Genomic DNA, 12858 nt, shown 5'->3' with positions numbered 1-12858 from the left:
TTTGTTTTAACTGGTTTTAAAAATGCCTTGAGTAAACAATCAACTAAATATTGAAACATAAAACATTAGTGATGAATAAATATCTCAATAATCATAAAAGGATCTGTGAGATAATGGAAAGGCTCATTGATGTGTCTGTTTGCCTATGATAATCTTCGTACTCAGAATCGCAAATCTTTAAATTGTCATGCTTTTAGCAACTACGGGAATTTTTTAAGAACATATTGGTAGTTGGTAATATATGTTTAATAGACATAGTTCACACCAAGGACCATTACTCAGTTAAACGTTGACCTAGTCATACTTCCTATTTCCACCTGGCCCAACTGATGTATTGAGTCTCGTCTGGCACAGTAGAACCAGTTCGGGCCATCGCTTCAATGAAGAGCGACTTTTGCTTTGTGCTAAGGTACAAGGGTTTTCCGGGCCTTTTGCCGCCACTTAGACTTGAAGACGCGTCAGAATGAACCCTTCATGGGAGCGATGTACAAAAAAAAACCTAAAAAACTAGGATTGTTATGTAAAGAACTTGCAAAGCTGACAGACTGGAATGTTCGTTCTTTGTCAGGTTGTCTGGTAAACAAAAACTTACGAATACATATTTTATTTTGTTTAATATGAAGTTGGAGAAATAACAAGCTGGTGAAATTGGTGTACAAATGCTGAATCTAATGAGTAATCATTGAGGGATTGTGTTTAATCCATGTAAAAAACGTAGCTACATCTTGCTTGGACCCTGTAAACAGCAGTCCGTCGAGGTTTTTTGTAATTAACATCTCTGACAAACTCCAGTCACGACGGAGCGAGCTATGAGTTCAAATGATAATCCTTGTGTCGCGTTCTTTCCTTCCTTCGTCGCTATTTTAGCTAGAATATATTCCTTTCCCACTCCCGCCACAGTTTCACCAAGTATCTGTGATGAAATTTTGCGGTTTAATAAGTAAAATCGACGACCGGCGTATTGAAACACATCGTTAGTTGATGGATATGTACTGAAATCAGTGTATGGACATTTATGATGCGATTAGTAAGTGGTTTGGGGAGCTTGGAGAATGACGGACACATTTACACAAGGCTAGCCACAGGGATCAGTTTCCGTTAAGTTGAAAAAGTTTTCTTGAAGATCAGCTTCCTTAAAAATACTGGAGATGCCTTAGAGACGTCCCCTGCCAATTTAGCAATCTCTCGCACGATTCATACAGTCACACGCTGTTCCGCAAGCAAGATTTACCTAACTTTGGTCAGAGAACCTGATGGCAATCCGCGTCTTTCCAATATGTACGGCCCAATGGTCTAACTCCGTCCACTATTTGCACATATTTCTCACTTGAAATTTTCTTCATGGTCATATATCATATGGTAGATGAAAACATTTCCAATTTTAGAGCGTCGATCTATCTTTTATTACTACTATAACGGAACTAAACGTTTTGTATGACGATAACTAGCAGTTGCATAGAGGCGAGGACTGAATAGACTAGAAGTGAAGGAAGTACGCGTCAAGCTGTATATTCACATTTTTGGGAGATACAACTTGACGAAAGAGAGGATACTGCATACTGCTCGACTTTGGCGTACCCGTAAAGTTAAATCCATAGATAATCCTTGTAATATACACGGAAGACGAAGGAGTAAAGTAGTATTTTGTGATTTTGTGTTAATGTGTTAATGTCATAGAAAAAAAACAATTCTTCAAATTTCTGTTCCTTTTTACAGAAGCACTTTTACACCAATAGATTGTCAGGAAATGTAAGATGATATTGTAATGTTTTTAAATCATATGAAGTACAAATAACGTTGAGTAGCCCATTAAAAGAAACATATTTATCCAACAATATTTTACAGAATGTTTATGAATCAACCGTTTACTTCGCTATATTTTCTAAACCTAGAAGAACCCATGTGTGACTGCAGTTACGGTACAGAAGCTACATGTAATTTGTCTTCGGGACTCTGGGACTTGAGGTCTCTAACTAAGTCTTTAAGGTTTTATATTCATGTCAGTCCAAACGACTGTACAGAGCTGTTGAGCATTATTCAATAGTTTTAAAATGTAATAACAAATCAGTATTAAACCGACTACACATAAGTCAACTTACAAAAGAGATTTTAATTAGTTTAAATAACAAAATCTTCTTAACCTAAAACGACTGTACAGAGCTGTTAAACATTATTTAATGGTGCCGAACTGGTAAAATGTAAGGTGTGGGGACAATTGATTGCAACGGCTGTGTTAAAATGAGTGTGTCAAGGTCTATTGTCAAAGAATAAGCTTTATTTACTCTTTCTAGGAAACTTGTGTCTAATCTTTTGAAGTTATCTTCTGCTCTGTATTATATTATAATAAAATCTTGGAAAATCTTTATTTTAACTTTATATAGTGACATTATTAATAGATTATAATACCTGATGAGTAAAAAACATATTTACTCTATAACAAGTAGATTCCGTGTGTTCATCATTACAACCATTAAAGCATAGGACTGTCTGTGTCCCGGGTTCAAATCCCGGCAACCACCAATGGCATTTAGCTATAAGTCATTCGTGTCCCGGTGATTTGGAGCCAACATTAGACAGAAAGTACACCTGTGTAAAAAACAAAAATTAGATGATCGAATTTTGACGATGGTTGATGGTTGACGAAATATGACGATCGAGAAGGACTTGATCTGAGTTGGAAAAGCCCTCCATCAAAATACATACACAAAATATTAGGATTAAATTACCTTCGCGTCTGTCAATTACCTATGTAGTGAGAAATAGCTACAGCTCTTTCATACCGCTATATGAACACATATTCAGGTTTTAGTTCAAGGATGCTCGCGACTTACCTTTCACAGGCACCACGTTACGAGTCTTATTTGTTTGATCGACTAGTACTAATTTATAAAAAAGGTTCCGGTTCGTGTGTGTGCGTGTTTTATGCATTTTTCATTGCTTTTAAAATCATGAAGAACTCTACATCGATGGATAATTAGGAAATCATGTGAGTCGGCCGCGCAGCCGGTAGTCCCGCGGACTTGGGGCTCAAAGCAGCGATGTCGAGGGTTCGGATCCAAGACCTGCCACTACTTTTCATCAGTACATTTCACCTTTGTACTGTACAGGCTCACCACTTGATTTGCTGGATACGTTTCACACACAGGTCTATAGCCTATGTGGACGGGCAAATATAAGGCCAAAAAAATTTGCCAACGCCTAAAAAAATTGAAATGTATTGAAATTGAAATTTGAAGATAGCATCATATTATTTTTTACGACACTCATTATTTCTTACTACACTCACTACAGTCACTCTACAGTAGCTGAGGCAATTTTAACCTATTTTTCTGTGAAGGTTAACGATCCAGATGAAAGGTTAAGATTAATGAAAAGACGTGTGATTGTAGAAATACCCCCGCCACAGCAAACCTGTAGACTAAGCGAATTTCCATTCGCCTGATTTGATTTGCAATTACATCTATTCAAATAACATTAGGTTTAACGAGTACTTAGGTTTGCTGCCTACAAGGAGGATAATAAAGTGTGTGTTTTTAGTAAAATATTAATAGCTTAGTATAAAATAAATAGATTTGCCAAGTTCGATCCAAATATCCATAAACAAGCAAACTACGACAGTTTACTTATTCTCCATAAGAATAACATTGAAATTAAAATTTACAATTTTTAAAATCTTCCCCTTAACCAATAACTAGGTGCAAAAACACTTCAATATACTAAACTATTTGTTTTAACAATTTCGTTCAACAAAATGGTTTGGAAATAAATTACAAAATTTAATTTTTACTATCAAAAATAGGAAAACCAAATCGTCTGGGGAATCAGTCCAAGGTCCAGGTCCTATCAAGAGACATACAGTAGCTTATTCCCTATATGGGAAACTCACAAAAAAAGTCATTAGTTGGTAAATTCAGATTTGTCGCTAACCGACGGACAACTGCGTTTCGTCAATTTACTTCCAATAGGTGTCGTAGCATCAAAGCTACAGGGCACAAAACACAGACTAATTAAATATCAGATAGCCCCAATTACTTTGGTTTTACACGGCTTAGCTTCCAAACAATCTCGTTCCGTAATTCAGCAACAATGGTTGTGTGCCTCTTAAAACATAGGAACCACTGAGCTCAATGTACACTTTAAACTATACCCAAACCCTTTTTGATAACTGTAGTTCACAAAATCAGATTTTCATTGTCATATGTTGAATTGGCAGATCAAATCCTTGTTTACTGACTTGGTTTCGCTTGAACTTTTAGATTGCTTTTAGTGGTTTTCCCATATGGGAAATAAGCTGATTCCGTAGGACACATAGATCCGGGACCGATTTACTTTTTCGTTTTAACATACCCAGATGCCAAAAACACCATCCGTTCAAATATAAAAATATCTGTGAGTGTGCTTACGAGTTAAAATCGTCCATTTTGGATGCAATGCTGGATGAACGTAAACGTAAACCTACGTAAACGTAAACCGCATTGATGACGTGCGGGATTTGAACTCGGGTCTCCTAATACCCACTACATTAGCTACGTCAACATATACTGTACACTTATTAACAATGTCCAACGTATAAGGTGACTCAAGAAAAGAGTAATGAAATTTCGGTTATTGGCAGTATAACTCCTACAATGTTCAGAAACGTGTGGTGTGAGGTGGAATGCAGAATACAAACTTTCCGTGTAAACCTTAAAGGGATGTTGATAAGATTTAAAGTACACATACAGATTAAAACTCAGGTGAGTATACTCCTAGATACGTAACATTTTAAATTAACTTGAATCTGTTGTATAGGTCAACAATCAATTGTTTATTATTCGCTCGGTTATTTGTATATTTGACCATTTAATATTTGAGTGTGTAAAATCCTCCATTACTATGTACCGTACCTTGTAAGAAATTAAAATTGTAGGCTTATATTATAATCACAATGAAAAGAATAACGGGATCAGAAAAGATTTCTTATAACGCATTAAGTCTATATATTATTCATATTTACTAAATAAGTTGGAATACGTAATACAAGTATGATCATTGTAAACTGGTTCTTTTCCGTTGGAAGAATAAATAAAATAAATAACTCAAAATAAGTGTCTTTGTAGACACTGAAAAAACTATTAAATAAAGAAATTTTCTGAATTCTGTGAAGATAATCCACAACCAAGAAATTTACATAACTCATTTCCCCTCAAGGGTAATATAAGAGCCAACTTACCACGTTTGTTATTATGAAAATATGAAGAGGTAAAAAGAGTGATAATATATTAGAGTCAATAACTAAACATGTCATGTATTACATCCTTTACAAATAATGATTTATTGGTATATTCTTTCGTAAGGATCATCGAACTTAAAAAAATATTATTTTATACTAAATCAAAATCGTATACCAAGCTTAATCAAAACTAATAAAAATGTATTCAAAGTTTTTCTGAAATTAAATGAAGAGGTTACAATTTTATCCATCAAATTATCTTTTTTAATTTGCATCACAATATGCATAATAACGAATACAACAGCGGTACTGAACTGAAGTGGCAACGATCTGTTTTCATTCATGTGCCATTTGGGCGAGGATGAACTAAACACAGTTTCAATTGCTTGCAAACGCACCGTATATCTGCATCTGGGGCCCTCTCAACCATCACCCTCACAATTACCAGTAGGTTATTAACACTGAGCTATAATCCTAACTGGAGGTAGCACTGAATGTCAAAGATGCGTGTCGCCAGCCGCCATGTTTGCGTGAGGTGTGAGTTATAAGAAGCCATATTATTGCTATGGCTATTATTATACTTGGCTTAAAATACCTACTTTGTATGGTCGCCATTTCAAAGAATATTATTAAAGTATTAAAAGTATTCAAGTATGACAAAAATACTCACTGCTATACCAACCTAGTTATAAGAAGCCATGTTATTGCTATGGTAAGAAAACTTACTGCTATACCAACCTAACAAAATCAGCGACTCGCTTTTGACAGACTTCTGCCATGGCAGTGCTACCTCCAGTTATAATTTTAGCTCAGTGGTTATTAATGATCCTATTCGACCATTTCATTAGTCATTGGCGTGAATGAAAACATTGTTGTTATGTTGGCAATCCTTCCCGCTAATGCCTCTTGGGTTCTCCCGACAGACGGTTCTACAAATGCATATTGTATTTAATTTCACTTTCTCCCTCTATACATTGTATGGAAAATTATCATCTTAGAAACACGTTTAGAATTTCAGTTTTTCCTCAATTGTTTGTTTTAAATACCTTTTGGTCTTGAAAAATATCTATAAACCTATCGTATAAACTGTGGGTCCTTTATAAAATACTACATTTATAAATAACAGCTAAGTATTTTTGGTTTTTAATGCATTGACATGATTTTAAACAAGTTTTTTTAAGTAACAAAATAATGGTATCATAACGAAGTAAAACTCCATAAACCAATAGCCAAGCAATCGATTATGTAAAAAAATCAAATACAATTTACTAAACCACATTCGTAGGAAGAGTTATTTTGGTGTCCGAGATATAAAATTTGTTAACTTAAGGGTTTTACAATGGATGAAAAGCTCATCCATGATTGATTAAAATATGCCATATCTACGTTAGGTTTCTGTTGATAAGGTCCAGGTTAAGACTCTTGCATTGGTGGTCAAATATTTCTCATTTGAACATTTTGAAAGTTACAGTAATAAAAACGTTGAATTGTGTATTTAAAAAATAACTATGAAACCCAAATCTGCTTTGATTGCCCATTTTGACCCCTTTAACAACAGTCCCTTGGATGTTTGCATTGATCAGCAATAGCCTCAAGTTCGGCAAAATTTCTAAATTTCGGGGGTTCACACTGCACGGTAGGGCAACAGTCAGGATAGTTGGCGTTAGGGTCTCCTGGGATTTCTTTGCACCTGCTGATGTGACATTCAGGGCACCATTCTGGGCAACTGCAAAACACAAGGAAGTGTGTTTAAATATACTAAAAATTACATTTAATCACAATTTTACGTTTTAATGCTACTATACTTACGTGTTACAACCCTTTTCGAGATTCTCAATTTATTCTGCAAACATTCACAAAACATAACCTTAAATGTATATAAAATATGTTAAATAACAAAATAGTTCGTTTTTGATCAGTCACACTGTTCATTATCAATCCCAATCGGAGGCAACTTGAGTATTTTGTCTGTAAACACAGATGCATCGGAAAGTGTTAGACGTATTTTATAATATCCGTACAAAGACATCAGCGAAAACAAGAACGCTCCTAAATTTGAGCCACGTGACACACCGTAGCTTATTTTTATGTGATAACTAAGATTGCAAAGTAAGATGATATAATAATGCAAAGTAATTAAGTGTAAAGTGAATGTCTCGTTTAAGTCAAATTGTAGTATAATTGGATAGACACTTTGATTCAAACTGCTTCCCCCTTAACTGGAAATATGAAATACCTGCAGTAAAAAACAAGTTCTATAAAAGGACTCGACTAAAAGTAATGTCCTTTTATGATGGATCGTGTTAATAAAATAAATTACCACTTGTGTAAACATGAAATATATTAATTTTTTTTTATAAGTAATGAACACCAACCAAAATGTTCAAACCTATTGAGTAAAAAATTTCAAATTTTTAATCAAATTACTGTGATGCAATTTTAAATCATATATCATGATCGTTTCAATATATTTTTGGAGTGGTTGTGTTATTACTTCCGTTGTTCAGATGTAATTAACGATTATTTCCATGGAACTTAGATATTGCATAAATAGCTTAATTAAAAACTCAGTTCAGTTAGCTCTATGTTTTTAACTTTTACCAAGACTATTTAAGAGAGTAACATTATGATTAAATTTATTTAATGTGAATGAGACCAAGAGCCTACAATTCTTATCCCTTGGTGTCTCAAACTATTAAAACTAGAAAAATGAAACTGTTATTCCCTCAAAACTACATTTAGGTGCGTGTAAAGGTATTTAGGTTGTGGCTAATTACACTAATAACTACCATTTAGACTTTATAGAGTTTTGGTCCACCATCAATGGTTTGGTGAGTAGTATTACACTACCCGCAGGTTAGTGGCTAAATCATGCATTTTAATCGTAAAAGTTTGAAACTCCGGGTAAACAATATAGTGTATTAGTTAGGGCTTGATGATTTGTTAAAATCCTTTTATAATATTAAGGTTGATTCACACACACGTCACAGTTCAGTAAAATCAGTCACGTCACAGTCAAAACGTGCATTTTTTTAATGGATTTTCTATTGCACTATCTAGACTCATCCGGCGCAGGTAGGTCAGTCACTCTGACGACTGACGTCAGTCAATTTCAGATTTCTTTCCACCGATATTTTTGGATTGTTCGGACGCCTGACGGACGTTTTTGAGGATAGAAAGTGGTGGTTTTTGTTATTTAACTGATTGTGTTTTAAGCACTGTTTGTAACAATCAACAATATGGACGATGAAAATTTGATAGAGTGCTTTAATTTAAAATTCTTGACTGTAAGATCACTGTAAATATTAGTGACGGAGAGGAGGACAGACTGAAACCAAATGACGGACAGTTGACCGAGGAATACGGATACAACGGAGACTTAACTGTGACTGGACTAAAATATGTGAATCGGCCTTTATCCATACAACCTTTACAGTTAGGATTTATACTGTATACTTAACTTACTGTACTTCTTGAAGCCTATTGAACTCTTTGCACTCGTAGTAAATGCATGTTCGTTTGTCCGTCCAACGAGTTCCTACGGGCATAATCCTGTCTGCGACCTTGCAACCTGCAAGACCTGCCAAACAGTAAAAGTTTGTAATCATTTGAATCTTACACCTACAACAGAAGTTTAGTAAACATTAGTATGAGTTGTGGAGTTGGTACATGAATGAGCAATTCATAGTTCTCCGTTCATTATGGAAATACCGTAACAATGGAAATACTTTAAACATCAAGATTACTACGAGAAATACTGCTCAAAACAGTGCAGTATCGACAGAAAGCCGGCCGCTGGGGCAGGAAACGAGATCATCACGACTGTCAAGAGTGACAAACCTGATCTGCGGAAGAAAGTGAACCTCGCAATAGTCATGCAGCAACGTAGCCCTTTCTTCAGGAAGGACTTTGAGGCAACGCTGGAGTGATTATCAACAATTAAGAGTTGAAGGGTCAACAATCACAATCACAGGTCCAGTGACCATGGATATACGAATCCTGTTTCCTGAATGAATTTGTCCTGGATAATGCTTGCGAACTTTTGGCGTAACTATGTCCTATATTACGTTACTAGTTCGGAAAATAGGTGTTTACCGGACGAGTATAAAACATTCGCATCTCATACCGCGCATCACGTATTTTTTCAGATTTGAGTTGTTATTAGAGGTCCGATTTTTATTTTCTTTGTGTCAATTGTTTAGTTTCATCAAGACCTGTATAAATCATACCCAACTCGATTATACTTCCCATGTAAATTTTGAGCTAACTCCTACCCCCGGATGAGCAAAATTTTCAAAATTAACGATCATTATTGTATCCCCTGATATCTAAGAAGCTCACAAACCGATTTCAAATATATCAAATGCTTAAAAGTTAAGGGGGGGGGGGTGCAAGTTACTTTTCAGGCTCCTGAATACAATCAAACCTATACTCACGGTCATCGTCGTCATCAACGCATGGACCTTCAGGGTATTTTTCGTCTACTTCTGACCCTGACTCATATTCGAAGTCAATATCTTTGATAGATTTCCAATATTCTGGATCATTAAATTCCTTGAGCTCCTCAGCGAAGTCTATAGGATCATCCTTTTCCAAACCAAGTGATACCAACACCCATCGTATAACAGGCTCTGCGAACGCAAGCTTTTCTCTCAATACCAGTAGATAGTGTTTTAATCCTACAGATGACTTATCCATTTTAAAATATTGTAGAGCGATAAGTTATCTAAATGAGCATTCATTATTGCGTTTACTTAATGCGTTGCCTTGAATTCTAACAAATTTATCTCCCTGGGTATACATAATTTAAAGACCAGAAGATTTTAAAGTTTTGAGGTTATTTATTGTGGTGGGTTTTTATTTTAAATTTATGTTTATTTTTTATTTGTTTCCATTGATTTTGTAATAAATTTTTTACGAAAAGCTTATTTCGGTTCTGATTGTAATTTATAAGTTTATTAGCCTGATTATTTAACTTAGAAAGGGGCGTTGTTGGGTTTTTTTTTTACACGAACAATAAATTAAGAGACCATTTTTTTCAACACAGGTTTATACAAAATCAATCAAATCCTAGTATTCTGCCTGAAAAAATATAGTTTTTCAGAACATAATAAGAATCAAGTAAAACTATAATGCATGTTATTTGGGTTTAACACTAATGGTCCCATTTCAGAAAAAACTTTAGCGTTAAACCCAAATAACATGCATTTGATATAGGAAAATTAGTTATTTTGTTATTTACACAAAAACTAAAACAGATACGAAGTAAGTGTAAATGACAATTTTTTCGGATTTAAAATACCTATAAACTGATGTGCCTTTTGACATATGTTTCTATTTGAACAATAGGCAGTAGTGGTGAACCCACAAAGATACCCCACTTTCGGCGTTTTAGAGGCACTTTTAGGGCACTTTTTATAGGGGAAAAATGAGAAAAAAGTGGAAGAGCTTTTTTTGGCCACTTTTTTTAAAGACCCAGCTCTCGACCTATACACCCCTATATAAATTTTCTACTTTTTTAATACTGAAAAACATGTCTGGAAATGGTGAGCTTTTTTTGGCCACTTTTTTAAAGACCCGGATCTCGTCTAATACAAGCCTATATAAATGTTCAATACCATTGTATAACACTATTCCACATCCATTCACAAGTATATTCTCAAAATCATGTGAGGTTTGCGCGCGAACTCGGGCACGCTTATGGCTATGCGTAAACTATGCCCGACTCAAATGAATGACTGTGAGTGTAACCTAATGACCCCAATCAAAACCAACTGTCAACATTCTCTGCCTGTCTGGCGCCAGTCTGTCTGGGGCAGGTTTAGACAATTACCAAATATGTTTGATTGATTGACCTCAATTATTCAATTGTTCAATTTCAGTTTGTTCAATTTCCAATGTTAAGTTCTAAATTAATTTAGACAATTTTGTGGTATATAAGGGGGGCATTCTACGGAATCATCACTAACTCTTCCACCTGGATCTTCTTGTTTTGGTAAGTCTTTGACATCTAAGCTAGACTATTGTAATATGTTGTCGCGTGTCGGATCATGGGATCAATTGGTGACGTAATTGATGCTTGTACTCATACTCTGTATTTCTTTTAACTTAGGAGTGTAGCTAATTTCCCGAGTCCATTTTTAAAAACTTAGCCGAATTGAGTCACTAAGGAACTTGTAAAAAATGTATATAAGTCTATTTTTAAACACTTAGAGTATTTTGAACAGTCACCAAGGAACTTAAAATGTATATAAATCTATTTTTAAACACTTAGAGTATTTTGAACAGTCACTAAGGAACTTAAAATGTATATAAGTCTATTTTAAAAAACTTAGCCAAATTCACTCATGAGGGGGACTTTGAGTCAAAAGTTTGCACAAGTTATTATTTAAAAACTTAGCCAAACTTCACGCACTGGGGGACTTTGAGTCAAAAGTGTGTACAAGTTATTATTTAAAAACTTAGCCGAATTATACTCACTATATAATTTTGTCGAGTCCCTTTTAACATAGGTAACATAGTCTTCTCTATAACTAACACTCACTCTGTATATATGTAGACTCAGCAATCTGAATTGCTAAAAAGTATTTTTATTTAAGATTTTGGATTTAGTTTTGATTTAAAAAATTACAATTGCCAAATTTTATTGTATGAAATTGTTTTGAATATTAAAATTTAAAATTCTGATTTAAATTATTATTTCCCATTAATTGAAATTGTCTAAAATGTAATTTCCACCATATAGAAGATGCTAACTTTGTTTTTTAGTTACATGTCAACTGTGTGCTGCTTCTCTATCCAAAAAAGTAACTTATTTTGTTATTACTATTTTTAAGTGAGTCAAAAATATATACAAGTTATTATTTTAAAACTTAGCCAAACTTCATGCACCGGGGGACTTTGAGTTAAAAGTGTGTACAAGTTATTATTTAAAAACTTAGCCAAATTCACTCACGGGGGGACTTTGAGTCAAAAGTGTGCACAAGTTATTATTTAAAAACTTAGCCAAACTTCATGCACCGGGGGACTTTGAGTTAAAAGTGTGTACAAGTTATTATTTAAAAACTTAGCCAAATTCACTCACGGGGGGGGACTTTGAGTCAAAAGTGTGCACAAGTTATTATTTAAAAACTTAGCCGAATTATACTCACTATATAATTTTGTCAAGTCCCCTTTAAAATAGGTAACACTCACTCTGCATATATGTAGACTCAGCAATCTGAATTGCTAAAAAGTATTTTTTATTTAAGATTTTGGATTTAGTTTTGATTTAGAAAATTACAATTGCCAAATCTTATTGTATGAAATTTTTTGAATATTAAAATATAAAATTCTGATTCAAATTATTATTTCTCATTAATTGAAATTGTCAAAATGTAATTTCTACTATATAGAAGATGCCAACCTAGTTTTTTAGTTACATATATAAAAATGAAGACTACATGTCAACATTGTTTCGCATCGCTCTCCAAAAAAAGCAACCTTATTCGCCACTACAATTTGATACATCAAATGAAGGTAAAACTGTGCAAAGTTTGTAATTTAATCTGTGATAATAATGTGGCTCTAAAATCTCATATATTACAAAGTCACAAGACTTGTAATTTCTGTAAAAGAAATGTTGTTGGTCATTTTAAAAGACACGT

General features: G+C 34.2%; 1 protein-coding gene across 1 annotated transcript; it reads right to left on the bottom strand.

Annotated features, from left to right (window-relative positions):
- Positions 1 to 6708: 6708 nt before the first annotated feature.
- On the bottom strand, positions 6709 to 9910 carry LOC128998931 (uncharacterized). Its single transcript, XM_054425288.1, has 3 exons — positions 9649 to 9910; positions 8678 to 8792; positions 6709 to 6938 (listed from the first exon to the last, which is right to left on the bottom strand). The coding sequence occupies exons 1-3, from the start codon at positions 9908 to 9910 to the stop codon at positions 6761 to 6763; spliced, it is 555 nt and encodes a 184-aa protein (XP_054281263.1). The 3' UTR covers positions 6709 to 6760.
- Between the last annotated feature and the right edge of the window lie 2948 nt (positions 9911 to 12858).

This window comes from Macrosteles quadrilineatus, unplaced genomic scaffold (genome assembly GCF_028750875.1).
Source record: "Macrosteles quadrilineatus isolate MER2022 unplaced genomic scaffold, UCM_ALF_1.0 Scaffold_7__1_contigs__length_78375512, whole genome shotgun sequence".
NCBI lineage: Eukaryota > Metazoa > Arthropoda > Insecta > Hemiptera > Cicadellidae > Macrosteles > Macrosteles quadrilineatus.
The sequence above is the reverse complement of the archived record's forward strand: the minus strand, read 5'-3'. Positions and strand labels throughout refer to the sequence as shown.

Excerpts from the sequence above, each read along its gene's own strand:
- LOC128998931 (XM_054425288.1), bottom strand. The coding sequence starts at position 9,910 with ATGGATAAGTCATCTGTAGGATTAAAACACTATCTACTGGTATTGAGA. Across the intron at positions 8,793-9,648 it reads CGTTGATGACGACGATGACC|GTCTTGCAGGTTGCAAGGTC; the intron begins GTGAGTATAGGT and ends ACTGTTTGGCAG. Across the intron at positions 6,939-8,677 it reads AATAGGCTTCAAGAAGTACA|TTGCCCAGAATGGTGCCCTG; the intron begins GTAAGTTAAGTA and ends TGTGTTTTGCAG.